General features: G+C 37.1%; 3 protein-coding genes across 3 annotated transcripts; 1 reads left to right on the forward strand and 2 right to left on the reverse strand.

Annotated features, from left to right (window-relative positions):
* Positions 1-1358: 1358 nt before the first annotated feature.
* On the reverse strand, positions 1359-9260 carry dmc1 (DNA meiotic recombinase 1). Its single transcript, XM_053511861.1, has 14 exons — positions 9173-9260; positions 8901-8958; positions 8709-8753; positions 7501-7647; positions 7273-7355; positions 5235-5287; positions 5109-5150; positions 4873-4945; positions 4495-4586; positions 4310-4383; positions 3782-3896; positions 3051-3111; positions 2403-2519; positions 1359-1513 (listed from the first exon to the last, which is right to left on the reverse strand). Exons 2-14 carry the CDS (start codon positions 8955-8957, stop codon positions 1444-1446), a joined length of 1029 nt encoding a protein of 342 aa, XP_053367836.1. The 5' UTR covers position 8958; positions 9173-9260; the 3' UTR covers positions 1359-1443.
* Positions 9261-10708: 1448 nt separating this feature from the next.
* Positions 10709-14751, reverse strand: tomm22 (translocase of outer mitochondrial membrane 22 homolog (yeast)). Its single transcript, XM_053511061.1, has 4 exons — positions 14406-14751; positions 12674-12792; positions 12468-12585; positions 10709-12159 (listed from the first exon to the last, which is right to left on the reverse strand). The coding sequence occupies exons 1-4, from the start codon at positions 14493-14495 to the stop codon at positions 12085-12087; spliced, it is 402 nt and encodes a 133-aa protein (XP_053367036.1). The 5' UTR covers positions 14496-14751; the 3' UTR covers positions 10709-12084.
* Positions 14752-15834: 1083 nt separating this feature from the next.
* On the forward strand, positions 15835-22342 carry maff (v-maf avian musculoaponeurotic fibrosarcoma oncogene homolog F). The gene is made up of 4 exons (XM_053511060.1): positions 15835-16579; positions 17320-17572; positions 19976-20050; positions 20257-22342. Exons 3-4 carry the CDS (start codon positions 20015-20017, stop codon positions 20698-20700), a joined length of 480 nt encoding a protein of 159 aa, XP_053367035.1. The 5' UTR covers positions 15835-16579; positions 17320-17572; positions 19976-20014; the 3' UTR covers positions 20701-22342.
* Positions 22343-22405: the final 63 nt, after the last annotated feature.

The raw sequence follows: 22405 nt of genomic DNA on the forward strand, positions 1-22405 counted from the left end.
TTTTTTCTCAAAGCTAAAAAACTCTAAACAACATTTAAACACAAATCTCAGGGCAATTTAATTAAATTGTTTTCTGTAAAAAAAAATCTGAAAGGTTTTACAGGAATTGATTACTGGTTATGTATAAAAGAATTTATTTACTTCTGTATTGGGTTGTTTTTAACCATAGAAATAAAACAAGACAAAATCACTTTTTTAGTGTGAAGATCAGTTCCCAATTTCCTGTTTTTTCCCCCCTATACTGCTACAAATATATGAATCTTGATGAGCTGTACAGTAACTTCATGCCATGCCTGGTTGTGGTCTGCGTCACAAGTCTCTAATGACAGGTCACAGCGTCTCAGAGACACCACACACCCTGATTCTGAACCCATAATGATCTGTAGTAAAAACTGTCTGACTACACTACCAGTCAAAAGTTTGGACACACCTTCCATGGTCCATTCAGTGTCTTTCCTGATTTTTCTTTCTTTCTACCACTGCTACAATGCTGAAGGTTTCCAACATATGCAATAATCTGCTCAAAACAGTTGCTATTAAAATGTGTCGGCTACTTATAGCTCTTATATTGGTGATTTTTGAGGCTGGTCAGTCTGAATGAACTTCTCTTCTGCAGCAAAGGTAGTCTTGCTTTCCTGGTTTTCACGAGAGTTTCATTATGGCGCTTGATGGATTTTGCAAACAAACTTGACATTGAACTTAATTTTGCAGGAACTATTTCAGAACAGTTTACCTTCATGTCTTAAAATAACAATTGACTGTTGTTGTTAACAAATTACCAAATGCCATGTGTTATTTTATAGTTTTGAAATCTGTATTGTTCTAAAAAAAAAAAAAAATGAATCACTAAACAAAACAGAAGGTATGTCCAAACATTTGACTGGAAGTGTATGAACAGGGCTAAAAAATAATCAGTAGCCATTCTCCAGTCAATTCTGCAAAAAATATTAAGTAATATATCCATGTAAGAAAAAAATATGAATAAATAATAAAGCTTGTCCAGTGCAAGTGGACCATACTGTATTTTCCACTTTTTATATAAGCACCCACACCCAAAGAACTCTCTGTAATAGATTTTTTAAGATTCATGTGACTAGGGTTATCAGGCAATGAAAAACGGTTTACTTAGTAAAGTGGAATATTTCAAAATTTAATTTCTGTGGTCATCACAGATAGAGATAGAAATAGAGAGATTAGGTTAAAAGATACAGGCCAGTCCTTTGAATAAGTTAAGGGAGTTAGTAGTGAGGAATAAAAATTCAGAAATATTTTCAACCAATAAATAAGCTTAAAGGTTTATTGCAAAAACAAACCACACAAAACTCATATATCTATCATAATAGATATATGATATAAAAACAAACAAGAAAACAGCTGTATTTAAATTCAAATATATGTCTACTAACAATCCATGCGCTGTGTTTTCACTGTGTAGTTTTTGCCTTACTCTTTTGCATCTGCCACTCCTCCAGCTGTAATGGCAAAGGTAGCTTCATTTTCTGGCATGTCAGGGCTTGAAAAGCAGAGAGAACACTTTAGACTCTCCTTTTTATTTTCAGTGTGGACTGACATTAGTTATCAACCCACACACGGTAATAAGTTATTATTTTATCTATTGGCTTAAGCGTACAGTGGAACCTCGGATTACGAGTAACGCGGTTTACGAGTGTTCCGCAAGAGAAATTTTGACTCGAAAAACAAGCATTGTCTTGGTTTACGAGCACTGAGTATTATGTATCATGCATGCACTTCTTGTTTTGACACAGAGCGTCTTGTGATCACAACTGAGCCAATGGTTTTTCTCTCTCTTGCGCTGCGGAATTGTAAGTAATCGTCTCCCCTGCTGGGTCTTAGTGCTCGTCTCTAACTGGTATAATCATCATCCGTGCACGCGTGTACTGCTTACTGTAACACTGTGACCACATGTGTGTGTGTGTGTGTGAAACATATTTAATTTTGTGTTTGTAAGCGTGTTTGTACAGCACACGTATAAAGCAAAAGCAAGTCTCATTAGAGATTAAATTTTTTTTCTTCCTCTCTGTATCAGCCTGTCGTGTTTCATTTTACCTTTGAAAAGAATTGTGACAGAGCAGAGTTTCTGTGTAAGGCAGAGAGAGTGTGTCTGTCACTTGTCTGTCGGGATTGATTTTTCCTTTTTTTAAAGGTAGAGTGCAGGTTAATTTGTTTTATTTTTACTTTATATTTTGTATTAATTATTTTTATGTATTTATTTTTGGGGCAGTAGAATGAATAATTTGAGTTTCCATTATTTCTTATGGGAAAATTTTATTTGGTCCACGAGTGTTTTGAAATACGAGCCCACTTCCGGAACGAATTATGCTCGTAAACCGAGGTTCCATTTTTTATTATTCCAGGCAGCTCTTCCCCCCAAAATACGTTACCTATCAAATATTTTGGCAATTCTCATTTCCCCACGTCCTTTCCTCAAACTTATGCGTGTGGTGGAGGCATGCGCCAGTATGTGACCTCCAATAGGCTTTTTGGGATCTGCTTGAAATCTTTAACAGAATGGGTACAAATCAGTAGCTGCACCTATAGTACACTCACACCTCAAATTCATTTAAGACACATTATTCTGTTTACATTCATATATATATTGTATATATATATATATATATATATATATATATATATATATATATATAGTATATACACTGCCAGGTCCAAAAAAGAGAGTTAACCCTATTTTAATAGTTTTAGCAATATCCTTCGTTGTTTTCTTTTCTTGATGCAAGACAATAATGTGACCCCTCTGAAACAGAGGAACATCTTTGCCATGAACACAGGCTATGTCAGTTAGGGTTAAATAATGTGTTGCCAGCTGAACCATATTAATCACTACAGAAATTATCTAATAAATGGCTCTTAACTATGTGCTTAGTTAAATCCAGATTGTGTTTTTTTATTTTTTTTGCACTGGCAATGTTTATGTAGTGTGTGATGGTCAGGTTTATACTTATTGGACGTGACACATCATTCCAGCGATCTGCTGCATGTAGCAAGTTTCCAAAGAAAAGTTAAACACTTACGTCATTCCGGCTCCTGGATCTGCTGTCATCTGATTAGTGACAAACACTGCAACATTGTACTCTGTCGCAATTAAAACAGAAATCTTTTGATCAGAAAAGAGCTGATTTATTTATTTATTCAATTAGTGACTTTATCCCTAATGTTTCAAGTACAGTGCAAAAACTTACATCATAGTAAGTGAAAATATCTTCTTCTATACATATAATAAAACTGTAAAGTTGGAGTACATTAAAAAAACAAAGTCGCGGGCACATCTAGTTATAAATATAGTCTGATTTATGTAGTGTTTCTCATCTAAACACTGTAATAAAATAAATATATAATAATTAAACCTATTCCTAGCCATGTTTTTACTCATGCCAAGCTTGAATACGTTTATTAAAGAAAGCAGCAACAAATATTTAAATATAAGATATAATATACAGTATAAAATATAAAATTATTTAAAACTTGTAAAGGACAAGCATTTGAAACAATGTGTTAATATGTGTTGATTTATGAGAATCCCAGAATAAGAAACATTGACACATTTTGACTTGCTGTCTTTTTTTTCAGTGTAGGTCAAATTTTGATGCAAATTTGCAGGAGTTCTCTACCTCAAATGTTTTCCTGTCACTTTATTTTAAACTCTACCAAGGTTCAGGATAAATTGCCATCTCAGATATAAAGAAAGTGTGTTAAGAAACAAGAGAACAGTAATCTAATTAAGACTTTATAAAGTCAAATTGACCTTCTGAGATCTTTTGCAACCTGGAAAGCATCTGTGCTAGCTTCTGCTGTCTCTCTGCAAGCTCACCCCTCCCTGAAAAGTCCACACGGAACAGAGCCATGATGGAGTCTATGATCTGAAGCAAAACAAAGGTCCAGGTTAAAAACAGAAGACTATATACTCTATACTGCTTATCCCATACAGGGTCGCAGGAAGCCTGGAGCCTATCAATGGGGACTTGGGGTACTAGACAGAGTGCACCCTAGATAGGGTGCCAATCGAATGCAGGCCATGCAAGCACACACACTTAGAAACATCAGTTAGTCTACTCTACATGTCTTTGGAGCACAGGTAGCATGTGAAAAACTCCACACACACAGACCCAAGGCAGGAACCGAACCCTGGACCCTGGAGGAGGGAGGCCACAGTGCTAAGCCACTAGGCCACAGTTTCATCCAGAATAGTACTAACCTGGTAATAAAACAGTACTTCACTGTTCAGATATTACTAAAGACTGTTTTTGTTTTTTTTTCCCTTCCTGTTACTTGCCAAGAGCTTGAAGATACCTCCCTCCTCATGAAATTTGGCTGCGACAAAGTCCAACAGCTCCATCTGATGTTCACCTAAAGTAGCCAGAACCAACAACATTGTACAAAATATCTACCAAATTAAACGTTGAAGAAAAGCTAAGCTTAATAACAATAATAATAATAATAATAATAATCATGTTTTACTGGTGTAGGCACGGGCATACAGCACATTATCAAGGACTGCCTCATGATCCACATTAAACCTGTCTGCAATGTCCTTCAGCCTGTCTGGTCGACTGAGAAAAAGAAGCTAAGAACAAAAAAACTAGAAGTAACAGAACCTATAACTAACAGTCAGGAAATGGGGACAATAACATTTTTTTTTTTACTATTCCCAATTAAAATAGCTAACGGCTATTTTAAATTGCAAAATGTCAAGGGATTTTTGATGATGGTTAAAAAAGAAAAATTTAATTTATAGTGGGGGGAAAAAGAAAATGCAGCCTATAGAGACAATACTGTGAGATGTCTAAAGATTCCCACCCTCGACTTACAGCAGCAAAGCCATTTCGAGAAGGATACAAGGTATTTTCTGCATCAATGAAGATGACCTTCCCTCCAGTATACCCATTCTCACCAGGCAACTGGGCTGTAACTTTAAAGAGATAAACTGACTCTAAGGGTTCAGCTCATAAGCAACAATTTAAATAAGTCTCTTTAACCTAGTCGCAATTTTAATAAACATTTTATCAAACAAATATTAACACTATTGTCATGCAATAATCTAGGGTCACTATGTAAGATATTTTGTTACCTACCACAAAGTGTGTGTGACAGCTGAGTTTTCCCTGTCCTGAACTCTGCATAAAGATGTATTAGTTACAAAACAAAACAGACAAGAATGGCCAAGAGGTCCACAGAGCACAAGTGTACATGTAGCTTACCTCCAAAAGCCTCAGTGATCGCCATACTCTCTACTCCACCTCCAAGAAGTTTACTAAAGAGAATTTTTTAATTACAACCTGGATTATAACATATGGATAAGTACAGTACTATATATTTCCTTACACTACAGTAATTCAGATCCTGTCACACTTTGTTTGTGATATTAGGGGCCAGGGGTAGCTCAGTGGTAAAGGCATTGGACTACGGTTTGGAAGATCCCAGGTTCAAACCCCGCAACCACCAAGTTGCCACTGTTGGGCCATTGAGCAAGGCCCTTAACCCTCAACTGCTTAGATGTGTAATGAGATAAAAATGTAAGTCGCTCTGGATAAGAGCGTCTGCCAAATGTAAATATTATATGTCCACTATAATATACATCATGGTATAAGATTATGCCAATATTGATAGGCAATAGATAAAGTGCTTATAATACCTAGAATTATTATGATTCAAAAGTGGTCTAGTGATGATGTAGTAACACTACACTAATCATGACCAGTTAGTATTGTAACATATTATTCCATAATACAATACCATGGAAAAGTTATTGTTTTTTAATTTAAAAACAATATTTTTAATTATTTGCTATATTTGCTATATATTAATTACAGTGACCTCTGCTTATCCTCCTTGTAAAGGGTGTCGATGATCATTTTCTGGACAGTTATCAAGTCAGCAATCTTTCCTATAATTGTGGTTTCATGAACTGAACTAGGCTAAGAGATACACATTATTTATACTGTATGAATAGCAATTTACCCAAACACTCTCACTCTCTTATCCTCCATAAAACTCATTCTGTACAAGGTCATGGGGAGCCTGAAGCTTATCCCAGGGGACTTGAGTACTGCACTACATCACCATGCCGCTTTTACCCAAACTCAAAATTAAATATTCTAATATTTTGAGTTACTGGATTTTTTTTTTTTGAGATCTGTAAGCTGAAAGTAAAACAAAAAAGGTTTGAAATATTTAAGTTTACACGTCAAAGCACTTTTGCAAGTTGCTCTAAATAAAAGCATCTGCCAAATACCTAAATGTAAATGTAATGAATCTATTATAAGCAAGTTTCACTTTTTTGAATACAGTTATAGGAAAATTTGTATTATAGTTCATGAGATGTATACGGTATTTTACACCATAGTTTTTTTTAAATCAGAGCTTAAGTGCAACAGAACTGAAAGACCAAAATGTTTGAAATTAAGTGTAGAAATAAGTGTCGCCACTGATACCATCAATCAATAAAACTGTTGTGTGCTGGTTATAATATGGTGCTTCACTGCCTAGACATACAGAACTATACACTATATGATTACAATGAAACTCTTTGAAATTTTTTTGAAAATTTTGACTGAAAAGAACTCCATTTAAGTTCTATATAATAAACAATTATTAATAATTGCTTGTGTATTTATTAATACGCTTCAAACATGGAGCCTTCTGGAAAGTTCTGTGCACATTGTACTCTTGGACAACATACAAGGTACTGGTATCAGCAAGTACCCCAATGGAAGTTTAGACAAGAAGTTGTATCAAGACATCCCTACAATATATCATTACACCTCTATAATAGATTATTATTTATGCCATGCACTAATGACATGCGTAGGCAGCACAGTGGTGTAGTGATTAGCACTGTCGCCTTGCACCTCCAGGGTCCAGGTTCGATTCCCGGCCAGGCTCGATTCCCTTCTCTGTGTGGATGGAGTTTGCATGTTCTCCCCGTGCTTGGTGGGTTTCTTCTGGATACTCCAGTTTCCTCCCACAGTCCAGGTTAGGCTAATTGGTGTTTCAAGTTTTTTGGCAAGTTTCATATTGCCCATAGTGTGGGAATGAGTGTGTGAGTATGTGTGTGAGCCCTGCGATGGATTGGCACCCTGTCCAAGGTGTACCTTGCCTCGTGCCCTAAGTCTCCTGGGATAGGCTCCATGCCCCCTGCGACCCTGAATACCGGATAAAGCGGTATTGAAGATGAGTAAGTGAGATGAGTGAGTGACTAATGACATGCTAAGAGACTATCTACAATTTAACTCTTACTCAAACTCCAAGCTGCCTGTTGTGACGTGGAATACTTGCTTCCTTTTCATACTGTATTCAGAAGCTGTCTGAAATCCACTCATCTGCAGCAAAAAAAAAAAAAGAATCAATACTAAATGTAAAAATATTAAAGTACCAAGTAAAATTCTATACTCATTCCTTTTACACAACAAGCCCTGATTAAATCATGTACTACTTTTCCAGTAAATGTGTAAAAGGGAACGTTACCAGCAGTTTCCCAGCAGCTTCCTTGATTTTCTCCACTTTTGCTTCAGATAAACCCTTGACGTTGCAGAGGGCACGGCGTGTGGTCATCTGGATACCTTTTACTGTACAAATTCCAACGGACTTCAGCTTTTTGATATCTGCCATGTTCTATGTAGAGTGCAATATAGAGAATAATATAGTGACAATTACAACACAATGATTAACCCTCAGGTCGTCTGCAGAATGTCTTTAAAACTACCAATCCATAGCAGGACACACACACATGCACACACTACGGGTAATATGGGAAGATCAATCAACCTAATCTGCATGTCTTTGGACAGTGGAAGAAAACCGGAGTATGCAGATCAAACCCACCAAGCACAGAGAGAACATGCAAACTTAGAGAAAAGGTGGAACTCAAATCATCGAACCTTTGAGGTGCAAGGCCACGGTGCTAACCACTATGCCACTGTACAACCGTCTTTAAAACTTATGAGTCCTCAAGAGGTCTTTAGGTCATCTTAATCACTTTCACTCACTCATCTTCTATACCGCGTTATTCTATGTACAGGGTCACGGGGGCCTAGAGCCTATATCAGTAGACTTAGGGCACTAGGCGGGCCACACCCTGGCCTCGCAGGGCGCACACACACATCCACACTAATTTTTAAATCCCAATTAACCTAATCTGCATGTTTTTGGGAGGTGGAAGAAAACCCACCAGAATCTCAGGGCAGGAATTAAACCCTGAACCTAGGAGGTGCAAGGTCATTTTGTTTTTGTATAGCTTTTTTTTTTGTTTTGTTTTGTATATGTAAAAAAACAACCACCTGTTCTCTCTTTTTCCCTTTCTTAATTAAAAAAAATAATAAAATTTATACATAAGAAAAAGAGAAGGGGGATAATAATAATATATACACATGTATTCATACATATATACTGTATATATACTGTACATACATAAATTTTCTTTCCCCCCTCCCTCCCTGTGCAAGGTCATCTTGAGAAAAATAAGATATTACTATTACTCTGTTCTGATGCCCTTAAGATGATTGTAGTATATGTAAGTTCCATAACATCTGGAAAGTTAACATTTTTATTGATTTAATAGGTCCCCAATAATTCTTTCGTTTTTACTAATGTTTGGGTTGAAGATGTCCGGCAGTCTCAGATTAAGCTTTCCCCATGTTCACTGATTTTATCATAACTTTAGCTATTTTACTCACAATGCCATATTTCTGCAGGAGTTCGATGTCTTGGAAGAAAGATTCCTGAAAGTTAACCAAAAAAAATAAATCTTAATCCTGTCTTCTTCTTTCTGTGTTATCCAAATACAATAAAACTCTATAATTACACTGTGATAATCATAAATATTGTGGTGTAAGATTATATGTATGTGAATTAGTTGATTAGCTCACCTCATCCTCCTGATACCCAGCCTCCTCTTCTACAACTTGGTCCTCCACTGATTTCATACTGTCAAAGACAATCATGTGTGTCTCATATGATTTATTTTATTATTTAAAGCTGTTTTTCTGTAAACTACTCTACAAAACTAACAAAGTAATTCTCTCTAACGTGGCTAACTAATTTTTTTTTTTTTTCGTTTTTTTTCACACATTTTTTTTAATGATTGATTTCAAAATACACGTTTTGTGGGGAACAAAGGTTTATTAACACACTATCTTACCTGTAAAACACACAAATGGTCAAGTTAGCTAACTATGGTTACTGAGAGATGAACCTGACACACGACAGCAGCAAATCGCCTCAGAAATACAGAGCACGCGCGCGCACTCACAAAACGCGCGCGCCCGCGCAAACACGCGCCTCAGCTCTAGCACCTCGTGCGCAAATACAGTATATTCAATTCAATTCAATTCAATTCAATTTTATTTATATAGCGCTTTTAACAATGGTCATTGTCCCAAAGCAGCTTCACAAGAAAAAAATGAAAGATTTTTATTTATTTTTTTATTTTTTTTTAAGAAAGAAAAGAAAAGAAAATATTTGGAAGTGTGTATGTGTGAGAAAAATGTGTCTAGATAATAATTAAATGAATGAATGATGAATGAAATGTCTCTGATGAGCAAGCCAAGGGTGACGGCGACAGTGGCAAGGAAAAACTCCCTGAGATGGCAATAGGAAGAAACCTTGAGAGGAACCAGACTCAACAGGGAACCCATCCTCATCTGGGTGATAACAGATAGAAATAACATCAAGTGTGTTGTGCAGGTGAAAGTTCAATATATCAGAAGTTGTGTAGATTCAGTTCAGCAGTAGGTGCAGAGGGCAGATGGGGTCAGATCACTGGAAGCACAGGAGCAGGATGTGTAGCTCCAGCCATCATAAAGCAGAATCTAGCTGGAGCAGGTCCTTCTCAAGATGCTTTAGAAACCTCGCAGGGTTGGCCTTTGTCTACTGAAGCTGGCACAATCTCCAGATGTCTCAGGATGGGTAGAAAAATACAGAAAAGATGGAGAGAATTAGCGTAGTTGCCATTCAGGATAAGTGTAATGGAGTATGAGGTTATGGGTTGAGTTACGCGTATGCCAGATTAAAGAGATGCGTCTTGAGCCTACTTTTGAATTGGGAAACCGTGTCTGCTCCCCGAACAGTGTCTGGAAGGCTATTCCAAAGCTTTGGAGCCAAATATGAAAATGCCCTGCCCCCTTTTGTAGATTTTAAAATTCTGGGAATTACCAGAAGTCCGGAGTTTTGTGATCTTAAGGAGCGTGGTGGATTATAGCGTATCAAAAGACTGGTTAGGTATGAGGGAGCTAAACCATTTAAAGCCTTGTATGTAAGTAGTACTATTTTGTAATTAATTCTAAATTGAACAGGTAGCCAGTGCAGGGATGATAATATAGGTGTTATATGATCATATTTTCTGGATCTAGTGAGAACCTTGGCGGCTGCATTTTGGACTAACTGTAACTGAAAAAGTTCCACATCAACCTCATCTTTGTCAGAAGTTACTGCAGCAGACTTGTACACTGAGCCAGACTAGTCTATCGTGACCCTGTGAGAGCGGCCAAGCGGATGTTGTCCAAGCGAGCGTTGGGCTGGTCGACCCACCTAGCTTCCTCAGGAATGGTATGTTCATGTGAATAGCCCATTTGGCCATGGCTGCTCCGCCTGAGATCTCCACTATTATTTACCATCACTATTATATAAACAGTACTATATAGTGTCAACTAGAACAATCTGGAAACATAGACAAACATTTGTATCTTTACTCCTACTTTATCCACTCCATTTATTTTGGTGTTGCTTTCAATTCATTTGTATAAGACATGAGAAAGTGCAAATCCACAGATACGTGACAAGTTCCGCAAAATAAACAGCTTTATATGTTCAAAAGCCATAGAAGCTCTTTTTTGTATCTAACATGTGCACTACTGCTTGATCTATGTTTATCGAGTTGCAAATAACCATTAATTTATTTTTTCTGAAGATAAATATACAAAGATTTTCTGAAAACTTTCTGGAGGAGCAGTGAAGAAGGATTTATATGTTCTGTAAAATGTTTCCCCAAATGAATTATTAACAGCATTCTTACGGAGTAAAGTGCTGTACCGTATGTTATGCCATTACATCATTAAAAACCTTTTTCTGTTTTTCTTATAAGAAGCCAGGTAGAGTGTCTACTATCAAGTAGTAAACACTTTGACCAAAGAAAATACAACAATTTGTTACCATTCATAGTGTATTGTTTTGTCACTGCCACAACTTTAATTTTCATAAACTAAAACTCACATGTAAAGGGCTCGGATGATAACTTGCAACTTTACAAGGCATACAGATTCATCATCATCATAAAAAAAAAAAATAGCCAACCAAGATTCATTGGTCTTTCTGAATAAGCAAATCATTTGACTGTCCTTTATAATTCATTAAAAAAGCTTTCAGAATTAACTTTTAAATATGTTTCTGACTCTGACTGGTGCATCGACGCATATTAAAAAAAAAAAAAAAAAAAAAAAAAAAAAAAACAGAGCTGCTGTTGTATACAGAGTGGTCCAAAATCTGCATCTATAGGCATTTTTCTTTATATAAAAGTTACATTTTTATTTTTATTTCAGGATTCCAAGATGACTTTAAATCTAAAAATAGAAGATTGAACAGAAACAGACAGAACACCATTTGACTTCAGAATCAGCCCAGACTAATAATTACTTATAAAGAGAAAATCATCTCTGCGTGTAACATCAGTTCTGACACATTAAAAAATAATCGATATTCTTTAACTTTGTGCACACACTGTTGGGAAGTCAGAGGCTGTCAGTTTGAGAATTTGCTTTAATTAATACTTTAAAGTAGAGTGTTGCCTATGGATCCAGACATTGGGACCACCGTGTATGTATGTATAAGTATATACATATAAAATTAATTACATTACTGGAGTACTACAGTCATTGTTTTCTTTTCAGAAAGACATGTAAAGACAACATAACAGGCAATCAAACAAACAAAAATTTAAACATTGGATGACAGATTTCATAAAGAAAGCCGTCTCCTCTTCTCAATTCAGATGACTAGACGATTCTTTTCCAGGTCCCCAGTGAACTGCATCTTGAGGATAGAATATGAGCCATTTCTTCAGACCTTTCCAGAAGTCATGGGTGCCATTCCAGGCATTACCCCAGACATTCCAGCATTTGGCCCCAATAGGATCTAGGATCAATAGGATTATGAACATATTATACATAATCTATTATTTAAATGCCCAAAAAATAATTACATAATTTAAAAAAGGGGACGCCAGAACAGATTTTAAAAGTCTTAGGTTTTTCACAATCTAACATTTTATATACATACTAAATGTGGATGCAATGATTAAAATTAAGAAAGAATTCTGCTAACCATGCTAAGCTTTTTACTAATATTAAAGATTTAAGACTTAAAGACAAACAAACCAAGAAAAAAAAATCCTTAGCAATTTTACAACAATTCTACAATCTCGGTTTATTGCTAAATATTACCTGTCTCTGTTGTTGTAGCTGCTGTTGTTCCAGCTGTAGTCTCTCTGTTTCAAACACGACTGGAAGCACCAGGATCATAAATGAAGTTGTGCCTATCCACAGTGCAGTGCGGGAAAAGCTACAAAATAACAGGGAATTGGGAGGAGAATTACAAAAGCTAGAAAAAAAGGCTAAGTACCATGAGACAGATAAAGCCGAGACAGTACCTGTAAACTTTTTTCGCGAGGGACAGCGAGCACTGTGCCGATACTTCAGCTGCTGAGCGAAGTGTGTCAGGGAACATCTCTGTTAATCCCCACAGCCTCTCCATCAGGGTTTCATCCAGCTGATGGGGAATGAACACAAACACAAAAACCAGTGAGAAATCACAGGAGAAGTTGAGATGTTACCGAAGCTTCTTACACTGCTAACTGTAGTTGTTTTATCAGGCCTGAGAAGTACAACCAGTGGGTCAGTGAGTTTTAATCTATATACATATAACAGAAATCTTCATTGAGGACAGAAAAACTGAAAAAACTGAAAAAACTAATCCACCATTATGAAAGATGTCATCTTTATGATTAAGGTCATACAGTTTCTTATCTGTTTGACTGTTAACATATGTTTCAATAATTACTGTCAACTCAGACAAAACATGAAAGTTCAAGAAAAGAAACATATATCTTTCTAATAAACAGAAAAAAAATTCTATGCTTTTTCATGAAACAAACCTGTTCTAAGGGGACATTGTAATTATTATTATTTTTTTTTATGGTAAAATTTTGAGAACCCCTAGCGTACTGAATCTGAGTGCTCATATTTTGTGTGCACGGTTGAAAATTCAGCGAGAGTGATAGATAATCACTCACTAATTGCCTGTACCACTTTAGCCTGTGTACAGGGTCGCTGGGGAGGAGACTTGGGGCACAAGGCAGGGTAAACACTGGACAAGGTGCCAATCCGTCACAGGGCACATACATACACACACTCACATGCTCATTCACACACTAGGGGGAATTTGGAAATGCCAATTTATATAATCTGCATGTCTTTGGATTGTGGGAGGAAACCAATCAAGCACAGGGATAAAGTGCAAACTCCACATACCAAGGCGGGAACAGGTAGATGGATGAAAATATATAAATATATATAATAACAGTTACGTAGACTTAAAATATGGATGTTCCTTTGCTAACTCCTGAGTTCCTCATGTCATAAGATTTCTTTGCAATCCTTAAAGTTTTCTTAGTGGTTTGCACTGTCGCCTTGCACCTCCAGGGTGCGGGTTCGATTCCCGTCTCTATCTGCATGGAGTTTCCATGGTCTCCCCTCCCATTGTGGGTTTCCTCCGGGTACTCTGGTTTCCTCCCACAGTCCATAGACATGAAGATTAGGCTTATTGGCATTTCCAAATTGCCTGTAATGTGTGCATGAGCATGGATGTGTGTGTGTGCCCTGCAATGTATTGGCACCCCGTCCTGGGATAGGCTTCAGGCCCCACGCTATACAAGACAAAGCAGTATAGATAATGAGTGTGTGATTCAGTGTGTCAATCATTTAACACCAGTCTTCCTTTGAGAAAAGGACTGGTTGTGTCTGAGCAGCAAAACTATTAGATGACCACATACCACGTGATCTTAAAGCAAAGCCAAACATTGTGTCAAATATTTTCATAAATACTAAAAATAAACCCATACCGAGGCTTTCATCAAGGTTAATCCTGTCTTGTCTTTTCCTATCGTGCGTATTGTGTAAAACAATAGGCGGTTAAACACACACACACACACACACACACACACACACACACACACACACACCACTTTCTTGAACTTGAATGAATGAAAGCTGGACAGCAGGCGGACAGGTAGCTGGTACAGGCTCGAGAGATATATTTCACCCACTCAATCTTTACTGCTCATGGAGCTAAACAGTGTGTTACTCGTATATAAATTAACTCACGTCATCCTCGTCGTCTCCCTCGATGTCGTCTTCAGGTGGCCGTGTAACCACAGGCCCAGGGTCTGGAGACACAGCCGACACCGCAGCCATCAGCCTGACGCTTATTTACCCTAACGCGACTAAATTACAGATGAAGGTGTTAAGATGAAGGCGCTGCGTGTAAAACTAATAGCCGGTCTTTATTGCGAATATGAGAGCAGGATGAAAATATGAGCAAATGAATTATACCAAAGCCGGAGGTCACGTCGGTTACATGCGCACCGAAATGAAGGAACTGTTCTTCGCTTGCTGCAGTGCACATGAGCAGAACTGTAAACAGCGCCGCCTGCAGCAGGGACGTACTGTTACGTATGACGCTTGTGTCAAGCGGGAGGGGCGGTTCCAAGTTAAGCCTCGCTTCGAGGAGGGTGGAGGGTCCCCGAGTGTCACGTGATCAATGGCGACCGAAGTTGCGTTCTATTCCGAAGTGTAGTTAAAAGGGTGCTCCCTAGTGCTTGCTCCGTTTGCAGGGAATGTCGGTAAAGGGAACTTCCCTCGACAAAACTCCACCATTCGGAACACTCTGCGAATCACCAGTGCAGACGTCACTTCCTCCGTACATTACCATGGTAACATAAGAACATCGAATACCTGTCGCTTCTGCTGTGGAAATTTCACACTACGTGCATTAAATATTGAATATTTGTTAAAACAAAAACTGATACCATTATAAGACATATACTATTGAAACGTGTATAAATTGTGAATAAATAGCTGATTATTATTATTATTATTATTATTATTATTATTATTGATTAAACATGTACGGACATGTATTTTTTATTATCTGATACTTTCTTATTTAATGATTTATTGATTAAATTATTTTTTTTATTATTGTGTCTTATTACTATGATGTTGTCCTCGATAATAGTGATACTAAATATTTAAATAGTTTTTTAAGCTACATTATTTTCACGCTCCAGCGGGATGCACTGACTTCTATAATCCTACAGGTGGTACTCTAAATTAAATTTTTTATTCCCTTTTCCGGTGAAGTGAAGACCTGTTGTTCAGTTGTTCCCTACACCGTTTGCAGTTCCGTTTGAACTGAACATTTTCGCTCCATGCGGTTTGGAATCACACTTGGTGAACACCCTGTGAAGTACACTTCGAAGGGTACTTCAGGCCGATCGGAACACACCTCCAGACCGCGCGGTTTGCCGGAACCACGTGACTAATTCGCCCCGCGCTTCAAATAGCTTCAGTAAAGGCTTGATCACATGAGCGTCTCACTGACGTCTCTGATGACAGGGTGACTCACTCTGTCATTATGTTAAGGATTTTTTTTATCCATGAATCACTTTTTTGGTATTTCACAATGAACTACTTCTTATAAAATGCACGAAGAAGGAAAATGCACACAGCAAGCTTTTGGTTCATTGATTAATGACCTCAGTTTATCTAAAAATCCCTAGTGTTGTTATTGTGTCTTGGTTGTGTTCTTTTTTTAAATCTCTCTTTTCTTTCCCTCTTCTATTAATTTTACTTACATGTGTTCATCATTTTATTAAAAATTATCTGCACTCTGGTTGTAGAATTTATTGAAACGAATATTTATAAAAGACAAATACATAATTTTCCAACATTGTCTCTTTGCTTTTCAATAGACTTTGCTCATCTGTCAACAAGCTTTCGTAGTCCTTTATTAAAAAATTTTCAGGATGAACTGCGAGCCACAAATGCACCGCTGTCTTCACTTCATCATCAGAAGTGAGTATTTGTTCTCATAGGGATGCTTTCAGGGGACCAAACAAGTGAATGTCAGATGGGTTGAGATCAGGACTATAGGGAGGATGCTTTAAGACCTCAAAACAACGTTGATGCTGATGGTTGACTTTTTAACATTTTCATGGATGCCGATTGATGATGTTTCTGTTCTATATTTGCCATTTTTTCCCAGGCTTGTAGTGATGAATTCATGTCTTGTCACAAGTGATAATTCAGTTTAAGAAACTTTCACCTTCCTTGGAGTATTGGTCCAAATTTTGTTTGCAGATATCCATACAATTCTGTGCTATTCTGTGAGTTGTCATCAGCAGGTACACCGTCAACCACAAGAAAGAAAGAAATGAAGAAGAGAAGAGAAGGATTTCCCTATTTGGCAACATTATTAAGTGATTTCTCCAAATAAGGTAATTACTTAATTTAAATCACTAAAATATAGACACTTTTAAATTTTGTTATATATTTAAATTTTTAAAAGAAAGAAATGATGGTTATGTGCACCAACATTAGCTTTGCATAGTGGAATTGTAAACAGCATATAAACACACAACTGACAACTGTCAATAATTGATACAATAATACTTGCAGCTGTATGCACTTATTAATTTTATTGTTTGCGATGTTAGGATCTATTTGCTACACAAAATGTGTCCACTAGATGTCAGTATAACGAGCTCTTAACTGAAGCTTTTGGTGAAAGTACTGTATTGGCTTAACATCAGAGCAACAGTTATTGTAAGGAAATATACATAAACTATGGAATAACACGTGGAATTAGGCAATTAAGTGGCAATAAGTCGTTAAATGACATTGTCTTTCCTAATTTTAATTTCTTTCTACATTGTAAAATTATTCCAGAACAACTGCCATCCGACTGACTGTTATTGTTGTTACTTAATTATTTAATGTCATATGTATTATTATTTTTTTTTGGGTGGAGGGGGTAATCCAGTTTTTATGGAATATAGAATATAGAATAGAATATAGAATGTAAAAAATAAATCCAAACTTGTGTCTTAACTTTTTTTTTGCCTTTCATCCCTTTTTTTATATGTGTACTATTTCATCTTGTTTTCCCTCTATATAACTAGCTCATGATTTGACATTTCATTTCTGTTTTCCCTTCATGTTGTTTACAACCCTCCAGACTGAGGAGGTGTCGAGGCTCCACCCACATTCTTGAAGAATTACGTCATCGGGTGTTTTTTTTAATGAATGAAAGAATCCCACGGAGAGTCGCTGAGTAATTCCGGGAAAAGGCGGACTGTGGCGTTGTAGTGTAAAGTTGCTGAATTTGTTCCTGTCTGTTATCTAGTTCTGAATGTAAAGAACGTCGAAGAATATCTGTTTTTTTTTTCTTACTACGACTGGAGGGCAGAAGTTCAAGTACACACTACCAGGCAAGGCTGTTTTTTCCTTTCCGTTTGTTTACAATATCGCTAACCTACGGAGCAATCCGCCCAGTTGTGCTATGTGGCTAACTAGCTAGCTCCCCAGCGTGTGCGTCGCCATTTAAACAAAGTGGTAATAAAAAGCCAGCCGTGTGTTTTGAGTGAGTAGTGGTGTGTTGTTTCGGTTTGTGTTAAGCGACACGAGTAGCATTGAGGTTGTTTAGCTCTCCGTAAGGAGAAGCTGACAGGACTGCTAGCTGACTAGCTTAGCCTTTAGCGAGAAGTTGATTAGTGAGGTGTTTAACGTTAGCTGCGGGTGGAAAATGTCTAGCTATGTTTAACTTGTCGAGTTCCGTCCACCCTAATACTCTGTGAGCTGGACATTTATTAATTATTGTTATTGTTTGTTTTTAACCCATCTATTTAAAACATCTAGGAATAAGGTGTAAAAACGTGTAGCTCCAGTAAACACTGCAGTGTTTCTTTAACACGTTTAACTCAAGTTGCCTTTCTAATTAGTGAACATGTCATTGGATTTTTCTACATCACCACTTTCACATAATTTCACATTATTATGACCTCCTCATGGGAGTCAAACTGTTAGATATACTAACCCTGAGTCAAGGTGGTGAGAAATATTAACCCATGAGCCGAATAAATCTCTATTTAATGGAAACTCGGTCATCATGTGAGTGAAGGCCATGGGGACAGCACTTGTGCTGAATCATGGCTGAACAGCAGAACAGGCTCAGAGCTCGGCCCACACACTTCTCCTTTCAGCAGTGTGTTGGCCAACAGCGCTGTGTGTGTTATCTGTACTCCTAACCACAATTCACCTGCCCTCAGAAAGCCTGCTTCTGCTTGTGGATCTTTCACACTGTACACATAATGATTTGTTTTCACGAGTATCAACACAATGCTGGTGTGTGTTTGTGAATTTGAGCTAAAAGTGTGTTCATACTAGGAGGTGTAACCCATTTCTGTTTCAGGATCCATGTACAGTAGCCAGAGCATTTTAACCATTTTTTGTTTTGCTGTTTTTTTTTTTTATTAACCATGTATAGGGCTCAGGATTGTGCAATATGTAACAGTGACACATCATTTGTTTTAGCACAACCTAGGCAATGTGTTTAACTGAATTTTATTTTATTTTAACCAAATATAACTATGATGGAGCACAAAATTAAAATAAAATGGGTCACATAGACAAAGAAGTTGCACAGTTACACACGATTACATATTTTTCTAGTTGTCTTTAGGTGTTTCTATGACCAAAAAAAATAATAAAACAATACTAATGATAAGAATGATTATATTAATAATATATTTTACATTCCACATATTTGCAAAGTCATTCCCTATTCTTGTAGTGGTGAAATTTCCGTTATAAAAGTAATGCTAACTTTCGGTCTACCTGACAATCCGAAAACCCAAATGCACAGTTTGAAGCCTTTCGGGTTGAAAAGCAGCATTTTGTTTTCTAAATCGTCATCGTATCTGTGCTGCTTGGGTTTTAAGAGTTGCGTTTTAACATCTGCAGTTGGGACCAGTTAATGTGTTTCTCAAAAAATAAATCAACAAACAGCTGTAAGATGTGTCTGAAACAACTTTGTAAAAGTTACATTTATATTATGTTACTTTCACTGTGTGTATGTGTATAAGCCAACAGTAGAGCATATTGTGTTCCTGTTTTCTGCTGCTGTAATAGTAGACATTACACCCAGATAAAACTGTAATATACTTGAATAACCTTCACTGTGTTGAAGCTGGTGACATGGTGATGTAGTGGTTAGTAAGGATGGGAAACACCACGGACCAGCCGATACGATATCGCGATACAAAGATTCTGTTAGGATCATGATTTTTAGAAATATCCTGATTTTTATATATATATATATATATATATATATACACACACACACACACACACACACACACACACACACACACACACTGTAGTTTCAATTCTAAACAAACTACACAAAGCATTCACTTCTAATAGTTTAGAGTACCACCTATAGGATTATAGAAGGACTGCAATATTTTACCACCTCAAATTGAAATGTGTAAAAATAATAAAACAATTACGGAGTTAGTGTGGCAATACATGCCACATCTCTAGTGGTTAGCACCGTGGCCTCATGCCTCCAGGGTCAGGGGTTTAATTTCCGCCTTGAGTCTCTTTCTGAAGTTTGCAGTTTTTTTCCTGTGCTTGGTAGGTTTCCTCTGGTTTATCTAGTTTCCTTCCACAGTCCAAAAACATGCAGATTAGGCTAACTGACATTGCCAAATTGTCCCTAGTGTGTAAATTCATCTGTATGCGCGCACATTACATTATTATTGTATTACAGTGTGTTTATGCTCACATGGGTAGATCAACATAGTTATTTTTTCGTGTTCATGTGTTTACAGATTTCATAAACAAACAAAAAAAACAACCCAGGCGCAACCATGACGTCAGACAGCAGAGCCAGCAAAGCCCTACAGGTAAACATGATATCCATGTCTCTATCAAGATGTTTTTTTTCTTTCTTTCTCTTTCTTTCTTTCTTTTCTCTGCTCAGTACGAATCTATTGCATCATGTGTGATGGTTTTAATTTTACAAAGACGCATGTCTTGTTTTTATTTTAAAAAAATTAATGAGAACGTTGTTTATTCAGGAGCTCTTATAGCATTTGCTGTTTCTTTGTAGGTGAAGAGAGAGTGTGGAGAGAACGTGCCTGTGCTGTCGGACAGCGAGCTCATGTCTCTGTCGGTGCGTGAGCTGAACCTGCACCTGCGCGGCTTGTCCAGAGAGGAGATCCAGAAATTAAAGCAAAGAAGGCGTACGTTAAAGAATCGTGGCTATGCGGCCAGCTGCAGGGTTAAGCGTGTGTCCCAGCGCGAGGCCCTGGAGCAGCAGAAGAAGGAGCTGCAGCGTGAGGTTGAACGGCTTGGAGCAGAGAACGCGGGCATGCGCAGGGAGCTGGAGGGGCTTGGGGCTCGCCTGGCAGCGCTGCAGCGCTTCGCACGCAGCCTCGAGTCTGCAGGAGGCAACATTCTAGCTACAGCGCCTCGCCTCAACACCGCCTCAGTCATCACCATAGTGAAGAGTCCACAGCAAAGCCATGGCCCCAGAGAGCAAGAGGCATCGTAGGGATGAGTCATACAGGCAATAGGCAAACATGTACACACTCAAAAACACGTAGAGGTACAAGGTACAGTACACAACAACTGGACCAAGCTGAAATGAATGACTGCCAAACGTTTAACGTTACACAACACACAATTGTGTAAGTCAAGTCATTGATGTCAGTGATGCCGGATCGCTTTTGCCACACTATTACCCCAATGTTGCATTTTCATTCCCGTTTTGTGTATTAATTAATTGGACCATTTAGATAATGAGAATGCAGATTTCATTCGAAACATTTTCTCCACAACGAAAGATGATTTTGTTTTCTAAATTGAATTGTTTGACTGTATTCACTTCTTCTACGTATGGTCGATTGCATTTGCTATAACCAGTATAACTAAAATATAAATAGCGTAACGTTGGAAAGTTTACATGTAACGTAGCTTGAAACTATTTTAATTATACCATTAATATTTATATGCCAGATTTTTGCCGTCACACAAAAAGCTAGTCCTAAGTGTAGAGAATGTTTTTACTGAGTTCATGATTAAGCTTCACTTCATATCTCTGACTACCAACTCATTCAAAGTTGGCAAATATTGCTGGAGTATATTTCTAGTTCTGATTAAGAGGAAAAAAAATCATAATCACTCAGTTATGATTCATGCCATGCCACATCAATGCAAGCTTCTCAATTACATTCCCACTTATATTTTCATCTTACATCTGCAACATGTTTTTTTTTTTTTTAATCTGTATTTAAGATGAAGACCTAAAAGCTAGAGAGCTGTGATTTTACGTCCAAATACTGTTTGAGTAACTAGTTTTGGAATATTTTCATGTCTGATTATTGTAATGGTGTGATTTGTATTTAGGATGAGTATATTTTAAAGAGCAGTTCAGCTATGCCAGTGTGTTTCTCCTCCTGCTCGGTATGGGATATTTTAGAATTTCCCTTATTGTCATATAACACTCTTTCAGCTGATCGCCTGAGGTAAGGAACAGGGAAATGCTAAAATGATCATGACCGAGACAGGACATGTTACTGGAATGTGTTCCAGTATGTGTGATGACTGTATTTGTGCTAATATATTATAGTGGCTTGTTTGCAGTGGTATTTTTGTACATAAAAGTAGATTATTTATAACGACAAAATACTTTTTGGAAGTCTAGAAAGTATCACATGATGGTAAATTGTATGAAAGACCAGAGGAAAAGGAAATGTGGAATAAAAAGTGACCTAAGGGGGAAAAAAAAACAGTTTAAGGGTCTGAGAGAGAGAGAGAGAGAAACAAAAGGAGATTCTGAAAGTGCTAGAAGGAAAGAAAGACAAGTTGTGGCTACAGATTAACTCATGGTTGACAAGAAGATTGCCGACTATTAGCTTTACTAACTCCAGCATCGAGGAGTATACAGTATATGTATTATTTATAGGTAAAAACATTTTTATTGCAAATAAATCTGTTAAAGCTATTTCAAATTTAATATCGAACACGTGATTTCATTATCAACTTGTTCTTGTTTTGGTTCCAAACATGCTGGATGTTTTGTGAAGTAGCAAAATACAAGCCTTTTATTTGTATTTATTACATATATTTTTCTATGGTAAAATATTGTCTATTTTATGCCATTAATTGAAATAAATGTATATATTGTACATAAAGTTGCACATGTTCATTTAAAAGAAAATGTGTTTAAGAAAGATCAGTTCAAATGTCATTACAGA

Source organism: Clarias gariepinus, chromosome 14 (assembly GCF_024256425.1).
Source record: "Clarias gariepinus isolate MV-2021 ecotype Netherlands chromosome 14, CGAR_prim_01v2, whole genome shotgun sequence".
Classification (NCBI taxonomy): domain Eukaryota; kingdom Metazoa; phylum Chordata; class Actinopteri; order Siluriformes; family Clariidae; genus Clarias; species Clarias gariepinus.